Source organism: Aplidium turbinatum, chromosome 4 (assembly GCF_918807975.1).
Source record: "Aplidium turbinatum chromosome 4, kaAplTurb1.1, whole genome shotgun sequence".
Lineage (NCBI taxonomy): Eukaryota > Metazoa > Chordata > Ascidiacea > Aplousobranchia > Polyclinidae > Aplidium > Aplidium turbinatum.
The window spans coordinates 34125852-34134887 of record NC_137475.1 but is presented as its reverse complement, the minus strand read 5'-3'; the positions used below and the strand labels follow the sequence as shown (position 1 = coordinate 34134887).

The window sequence follows — 9036 nt, the reverse complement described above, 5'->3', positions numbered from 1 at the left end:
ATTGCTCGTTTGGTAGATGAGATATAAACCTGAAACTTTGCAGGTGAATAAAGCAAGACATACTCTTTCCATTTGCAAAGGATTAAAGATTTTATTGTAAAAATTAAATTGCTGAGAATTGGTGCAAGTTGGTGAAGTTTAAGTTATCACAAGATAAAGTTAGTACTTACTTTGTGCTTGTGTTTAATTGATTCGGGTAGATATATAATTGTACTTTCCAACGGGGGTAAAATTGTTAAAATCCGAGCAGAAACGAGAAAACTACAGCAAGTTTAGTGGAAGCACTATTTACCGATCACTGCAAACAGGGGGTGGCGTATACTGAATAAGGATCGATTCGCCTTTACAATGCATTGAATAAAAGCTTTGCTGGGCGGTTAAGTTTGAACGACGATTGCTCGTTTGGTAGATGAGATATCAATCTGAAACTTTTCAGGTGAATAAAGCAAGACATACTCTTTCCATTTGCAAAGGATTAAAGATTTTATTGTAAAAATTAAATTGCTGAGAATTGGTACAATTTGGTAAAGTTTAAGTTATTACAAGATAAAGATAATACTTGTTCTGGATTTGTAGCCAATTGATTCGGGTAGATGTATGATTGTGCTTTCCAACGATGGCAAAATTGTTAAAATCCGAGCAGAAACGAGAAAACTACAGCAAGTTTAGTGGAAGCACTATTTACCGATCACAGCAAACAAGGGGTGGCGTATACTGAATAAGGATCGATTCGCCTTTGCAATGCATTGAAAAAAAGCTTCGCTGGGCGGTTAAGTTTGAACGACGATTGCTCGTTTGGTAGATGAGATATGAACCTGAAACTTTTCAGGTGAATAAAGCAAGACATACTCTTTCCATTTGCAAAGGATTAATGATTTTATTGTAAAAATTAAATTGCTGAGAATCGGTACAAGTTGGTAAAGTTTAAATTATTACAAGATAAAGATAGTACTTGTTTTGGATTTGTAGCCAATTGATTCGGGTAGATGTATGATTGTGCTTTCCAACGATGGCAAAATTGTTAAAATCCGAGCAGAAACGAGAAAACTACAGCAAGTTTAGTGGAAGCACTATTTACCGATCACTGCAAACAAGGGGTGGCGTATACTGAATAAGGATCGATTTGCCTTTACAATGCATTGGAAAAAAGTGTCGCCGAGCGTCTACGTTTGAACGACGATTGCCAGTTTTGTGGATAAGATATAAACCTGAAAGTTTTCATGTGCATAAAGCAAGACATATTCTTTTAGTTTGCAAAGATTTAATTATTTTATTGCAAAAATTAATTTGCTCAGAATCGGTACAAGTTGGTGAAGTTTAAGTTATCACAAAATAAAGCTAGTACCTATTTTGTGCTACTGTTTAATTGATTCGTGTAGATGTATGATTGTGCTTTCCAACAATGGCAAAATTGTTAAAATCCGAGCAGAAACGAGAAAACTACAGCAAGTTTAGTGGAAGCACTATTTAACGATCACTGCAAACAGGGGGTGGCTTATACTGAATAAGGATCGATTCGCCTTTACAATGCATTGGGAAAAAGTGTCGCCGAGCGGCTACGTTTGAACGACGATTGCCCATTTTGTAGATAAGATATAAACCTGAAACTTTCCAGGTGCATAAAGCAAGACATACTCTTTGCAGTTGCGTTAGATTGGTAGGCTACTTTTATTGTAAAAGTTAAAATGCGAGCTGAAATTAGATAGCTACAACACATTTAGTTGCAAACGTTTCTTATTTTTATTTTTAAAGTTTAATTCGGTAAATTTTTAGCTGAATTGATGCAATTTGGTAAATTTTATGTCATTCTAGGTAGTTATATTCAACACTCGGCGTTGGTTTAATGTTTTTATTGTAAAAAGACAGTAAAATTGTCAAAAAATCCATATCCATTCCGCTTTATCACCTTCATTCCGCCGCTTTTCAGCATCCTTTTTTTCACCCTTTATGTAGTAGTTGCGTCCGTTTTGTGACGTCATGTTGACAAGGGTGGCGGATTCTATACTTGCACCCAACATTCTGTAACAATTATTGTATCCAACACGTAAGCGATTACTACTGGATAGAAGATAGTTACACCATAGTTGACAGGCATATAAAGGCATACAATAGGAACGAAACAACACATTTTTAACAGCAATCAAACGTTTGGAAAACCTTGCTTTTAACATGTTTTCAGAACAATACAATGACCGTAATTGTCGTTTCATGTCTTTATCATCAGGTAGAAGCGTTAATTATTACTCCAATATATTTCAAGGGTCTCAAAGCAGATACGATTTTTATTTAAATACCGTATTATATATGATCGGATTATAGCCAAATTTCAACATCTAGGCTTTATATAAAATACCAACAGTTTTGTTGCAATTAAATATAATGTCATGAGAAACTACATACATTTGACAAACATTGATGAGTTTCTGGAGTCCCTTGACACTTGATGCAAAACAACACAAGCCTTCAGCATACATTAAATGATTGAAGACAGGAGTTGCCAATGCAGCAGCCAACAGAAAGACCGTTTAATTCAGAAGATAAATCATTCATGTAGATGCACTTCTGCAGCATACCGGTACTAGACCTAGAGGGCAGACACTAGTGAAGCACCTAACTTAACTATCTATCACTCCTGACGGATCACTGAGTGGAAACAATTATCGTTCCTTGCCCTAGAAAATACTATACCAACCCTCAGCAGCATGGAGTCACATGCAAAGATCAAAACTGGGCAAAGATCAAAACCCTAACCTTATTCCTAACTCTAACCCTTACCTTAATTAACCCTACCTAACTTTAATCCTAACTCTGGCAACACCTGATTGTAACTATGGCAACAAGTGTGTAAAAATAGCCACTTTGTAATAACAATAATAGGATGGATAAAGAAAACCGGACATAAAAGAAACCCATCCTCAGGCAAAAGCAGGTTTCGATGTGGCCCAGGAGAGCAGGTGTTGAGCTCTTTTTATGGTCAGACTGCACATCACAGTCACACAGTAGCCTAAGACGATTGAGGTTCGAGATCCAGTGTAAGTTATTGTTTCTTGTCCTAGCACTATTGTTTCTTGTCCTAGCACTGTTGTTTTCTTGCCCTAGTACCGGTACATCCTATAACCTGTTGAATACCCTAATCCTACAGCTATCACATTTACAGTCATGTCTCATCGCTACTCTGCGAAACAAAACTTAACTTTAAAAAGTCTGTAGAATTATTCGGTTAGGGGGGGGGGCTGTTTTCCATGCAGCCCCAACAGATTCAAAAATTGCTGTTATGTATTCTGTAAAATACCAAAAGAGGTGGAGCTTCAAGGATATTTTTTAGCCAATCAGAGCACTTGAAATCCAAAATCTGGGGCTGCAAAGAATGTTGTCCCAAAGCCATGTTTCCAAACAAATTTTTAAATATTTTAATTTTCAATCCGCAATCCATAAGTGAAAAAAGTAATCGGGTCGGACAAACACAGAGGAAAACATATCTTCCCTTTTTTCTCTTTCTTTCAGAGGGGGCTGCAGCCCTGCAGCCCCATGGCACGAGCCGCCACTGGAAGGGGATATGAAGGCTCGCAGCGATTGCCTTATTCTCGTGACACTACCAGGGCGGTAGTTTGTGGTGCTTTAAACATGTGGTTCTTTTTAAAATCGTAGAAAGTTTTGTAGTGCAGCTGGTACAATGAGCTACAGTAAGCAGTTAGCAAATGTTACGTAGAGCATATTTAAAGAATACTTGTTTACAAAAACAGCTAAAAAGTTACTAGTCCTAAGCTGTTTTTTTAACAAAGCCTTTGTAGTAGGCTAGATGTAAAGAAAGTATATGGGTAGTTGAATTAACAAGCAACCATAAGCATGCTGTGAATATCCAGGCCTGATGCTAATAGCGCAATGCAAGTTATCATAACAAGATTTATTAAACTAGTGCCAATTGTCATTTTACGATAAACACAGATTATTTATGATAAACAAAAGCCCTTCTATTGTCAGACGCAATAAAAGCCTTCGTATCCCCTTCTTTAGATATCCCTGCGCAAGGATACAGCCAGAACTGGTAATAAAGCAAGTATAGGCTATAGGCTACAAACGACCGGCAACTCAAACAATTGAGTCAGAAATAAACAGGGATATCTAAAGAAGGGGCTACGAAGGCTCAGAGCGATTGCTGATTCTCATGACACTAGAAGGGCGGTAGTTGGTAGGCTACCGCGTTAAATATGCAGTTCTTTTTAAAATTGCAGAAAGTTTTGTAGTGCAGCTGGTAGGCTACACTCAGCTACACAAGGCAGTTAGCAATTGTTAGGCCTATGTAGAACATATTTAAAAAATACTTGTTTGAAAAGACAGTTGAAAGGTTACCAGTTAGCTGGGGGTTTTTTTGACAAAACCTTTGCAGTTGGCTAGGTGTAAAGCAAGTATACAGGTAGTTGAATTATCAAGTGATTATAAGCATTCATAGAATTTCCATACCTGGTTGTAATAGTGCAATGCAGGTTGTCATAAAAAAGTGAGTCAAAATAAGAATCATACTGTAGCCTACGACCTTCTTCAACTGATTCAAAATGAGAATGAAAAGAAGCGTCTAGAAGCAGCCACTGAACAGAAAGAGCATGACATCGAAAGCCTCTACCTTCTTTCAGCTGAAATGTAACAAACGCACGTGTCGATTAAGGAATCCGAGTAACACACTCGTGCAGCATTGGAAACAATAGACGAATCGCCCAGGCGTGGGAACCGTGGGAATTCGGAGTAGGAAGTGGATTGAAGAAGCGATTGCTCCGAAACTTGTTGATGTTCTAGGTGTATTGAAGGTTTTGATAGGTTCACTGAAGCTTTAAAATGGTGCTTTGAGAAAAATTATGTGATTTTTTTTGTTTTACATGGATTATGAGTTAAGCTATTCGTTTTTTCAGGAATTTATAGTTAACCAGCATCGAGATTTTGCGATGACACAAACCTAGTACCGTCCTGTGCAGTAAAATTATTTGCCTACTATCACTGCTACAGCTGATCAATAGCACTGATATTTGATAAGTAGGCTATTGCTTTCTAACAAAAATATTTATATCATATGATATATTGACTTTTTGATCACTTCATCATCTTATCATACGTTTTAGCTGTTGATAACACTATCTCAATTTAGTATTCAGTATGAATGAAGACAAACATCATATTCATGACTTGCAAGTTTTATCCACTTGGAAAGTAGACAGTTTGAAGGATTTTTGCAAACGTTATGGTTTAAGTGTTAGCAAAAAGACCAAGGATCAACTGATTGCTTTGGCATATTCTGCCCAAGTTATGAAAGTGGAGCCTTCGACAGATAAGCAAAATTCATTGCTTCAATTAAAGAAAGAATACACTGACATTTTAAACCTTTCAAACGGAGACACAATTGTAAATCCACTTGGTCTTCCTGATGATGTGTGGATGGCAGAAAGTGCTGCAGTACCTCTGTGGCCCTACATTCAAGAAGCTGAAATAATGGAATTTTTGTCCACCACCTCAACCAAGGCATATGAGTATTTGGAAAGTGAGTGGATGAAACAGGTTTACTTCTTTCGGTGGGGCAAATATTGTTTGTTCAAGTCAAAGTGTACTCCATCACAACGACTTAATGACATTCCCCACTGCATGTGGATTTGTGTGAAGCATGCGACTGGCTCTATAATGCAGGCATATTGTTCCTGTACTGCTGGGTAAGTTGTGCACGAAATAAGATTATTTGTTGAAGTCTTACTTTTACCAATCATGATGAGTCTTCTACTTCCTTGTTGTGTAACACATTCAAGCTAGTTTGGTTGGTTTGGTTTTAATTAAATCTTTATCCTTGGCCTGACAAAGCCTTTGATAGGTTATTCCTGGTAGTTTTGTATCCTTGTAGATGCTTTTAACACAGCGCCGGTCACCGAGGTCTGAGATTGACAGAGTGAAGTTTTCCGATACCGTTACTTAAAGTGTTGTTGCTGGAGAATTATTCCATCCACCAGGTGCAGCTGAATGGAGAGCCGTCCTTAAAATGCGTTGCTTAAGTGCACATCCCGAGAACTGAACCAGTGCCGCTTGATTTTGAGTCGGGCGCTAACATTAACCACTGGGTCAAAGAGGCGGATTAGGTAGTTTCAAGTTAAACAAAAATCCATTGCCAGAAGATATAATTTTGTATTTTTTGCAGTCTTTCTGGAACTTGTAATCATATCACTGCCATGTTGTTTCGGATTGAACAAAAAAATTCATTACCGTGCACCTCCTTGCCGTGCATGTGGGATGTTCCTGCTGACAAAACCAAGGTGTCGCCTATTATGATCAATGATATGAACTTCAAAAAGAGCATTCGTGGAAAAACAAGTAGGTTAAATATTGTAATTACTCTATTGGTTTTGTCATTGAAATTAATGAAAAAGAGTATAAGTGCCTACAACATTAACTTAATGCCTGATGGAAAAGTTTAGAATTGTCTGGATTGGGAAGACAATTCAGCTATATTCATTCTTTTGTGATCGTAGCCACTACACATTTCATCACTTCATTGGCTTGTTTTCAATCTTTTAGATACTAGAGTTCTTGCGGATAAAAAGAAAAAAGAGTTCAACCCTTCTGCTTGTCAAGCAACAACAACACAAGAATGGGTCACTCTGCTACAGAAGGTTGTCCCAGAAAGCTGCTTCGTGTCAGCCTTCTCAAAACCCAAATCAACAATGCCTGAAGATACCCTGCAGTTGGTTGACATGCACAAATGTGTAAACTATAATTTACTCCCTCTTCCCATACTTTCATGCAGCACGGTTAATGCTATTGAAGTTGCTACAAGAGGGCAGTCATCAAATCCGCTATGGAAGAAAGCAAGGACAGGGAGAATTACTGCTTCTGCTTTTCATGAAGTCTCAACGAAGATCATGAAAATGAATGCAAGCCAAGCAGCAAACTTTGACCCATTGCTTTGTAAAATTATGAATACAAGCAAACCATTGAACCATATTCCAGCTGTGCAACATGGTTGTGATATGGAACCCACAGCAAAATGTGTATATACTAAGATGTTGCAGTCGCAAGGTCACATCTATGTTGTGGTGAAGAATTGTGGCATATTCCTTGATTGCAAGAACATTTACATAGGTGCAAGCCCAAACGCAGCAGTGAGCTGCACATGCTGTGGAAGTGGGCTGGTAGAAATTAAATGCCCATACAGCTGCAAAGACTCTTCCTTGCAGGAAAAGTTACCGCCATATTTGCAAAGAATAAATTACAGCTTTTCTTTAAAACGTAGCCATCCTTACTACACGCAGATTCAAGGACAGTTGGCTGTAACTAAAAGAAATTGGTGTGACTTATTTGTTTATTGCGAACATGACTACATAGTTGAGCGTATATACTTTGATGAAATGTTTTGGAACAATCTAAAGCCAAAGCTGGATTGTTTTTTCACAAATTACCTTTATCCATTACTTCGACAAACTGAGTGATTATTATATCGATTGGCAACAAGTTACGGACATTTGTATGGAATCATTGCCATTCACTGCATGAGTAGCTGTTTTCATCACCTGAGCATGTAAAATTGTTTTTGATTTATTAATGTATATACTTTGTAGAATGTTTTTGGAAACTTTTTGCCTCTTTCGCTATGTGCTACATCTTAAAGCTTGGTCACTTCTGATTTGCACAATAATTACTGTCTTGTTTGACATGAATAAAATCCAGATTAAAGAATTCAGATAAATTTTGTATTGTGTTGAAACTGCAAGTGCAGTAGCCTACAGATGCAAAGACATCACTAGTAAGCATGGAACAAGACACAACATCTAAGCAAAGTATAATTCTTGTAATGTGAGCATATGTCCACAATACATTCAAAACAAGCAACATCACTACTTGCCATGTGACAAGGTAAAACTCAGCCAAAGCCCAAAATCTGGCTACTGCAAGTGCAGTGGCCTACAGATGCAAAGACATCACTGGTAAACATGGAAACAACACACAGCATCTAAACAAAGTATAATACTTGTAACGTAAGCATATGCCTACATTAAAACCAAGCAACATCACTACCGTACTTGTCATAATAAGGTAAAACTAAGCCAAAATCTACTGCGATGCCGGACACTCTTTACATAAACAAGGCATTAAATTGCATACTGCAGCACATATTTTAACAATGTCATCAGCTAGATGGACCAACGTGATTGGCAGTTCATGTTTGATGAGTCTGAAGGTTTTCAACCGTCGAATGGCATTTTCAACGTAAATGCGGCGATTTGCAATCTCTTTTGTTTTGCGTATATCTGCAGAAGTCATTTGTTCTTTTCCTCTTTTGCCTGGTGGCATAATTAAGGTAACATGTCTTATGAGTGCATCCTCTCGTATGGGGAATCCTCGATCAGCCAATATTAAATCACCAGGCTCGAGTAGGTCCATGAACCCACAGTTTAGAGTCAAGTGCTTGCCTGTGACACGGCCACCCCAGCCATTCGAAACAAAATTGAATAGGCCATTTGGATATATACTTACAAGGTATTTGATAGTGCAGTGGTGCTTGTACTCACTCCAGCATGCACTCTGAAGACTGAGATTTTTCGGGGTTTCGACAAAAATTTCTGTTCCATCTATGATATACCGAACTTTGTTGTAAGGTTATACCAAAAAGCTATGTGGCAATGCAGCGGCTGCGGTATCTTTAGGTGGATTGCAAATTAATGATGACATATTTGCTGATATAAATTTTATTAAAGTTGTTAAAATCCTTGATACTGTAGTGGGTGATATACAAAATCTTCGGGCCAAGTCGTATTGTACAAGACCAAGCCTAAGGTACATGAATGTCATTAAAACCTCATCTTCAAAACAAAGCGAACGAATTGCAACAGGTGCTTCTGAAAATGTTTGTGTAGGGGTTGTGCCATAGCGCTTTGGCCCATGCCAGTAACTAATGCCTTTACTTTTACTCTTCAAAAGGTTCAACACTGCACACCATGCATTTGTAGATGGAAATCCTGTATATGATTTCACATCATCATCATTGAACAAATTTGCGCAGCCAAACCT

General features: G+C 37.9%; 1 protein-coding gene across 1 annotated transcript; it reads left to right on the top strand.

Annotated features, from left to right (window-relative positions):
• Positions 1-5145: 5145 nt before the first annotated feature.
• Positions 5146-7661, top strand: LOC145769089 (uncharacterized). The gene is made up of 3 exons (XM_082580684.1): positions 5146-5693; positions 6170-6342; positions 6547-7661. The coding sequence occupies exons 1-3, from the start codon at positions 5146-5148 to the stop codon at positions 7455-7457; spliced, it is 1632 nt and encodes a 543-aa protein (XP_082436810.1). The 3' UTR covers positions 7458-7661.
• The last annotated feature ends 1375 nt before the right edge of the window (positions 7662-9036 follow it).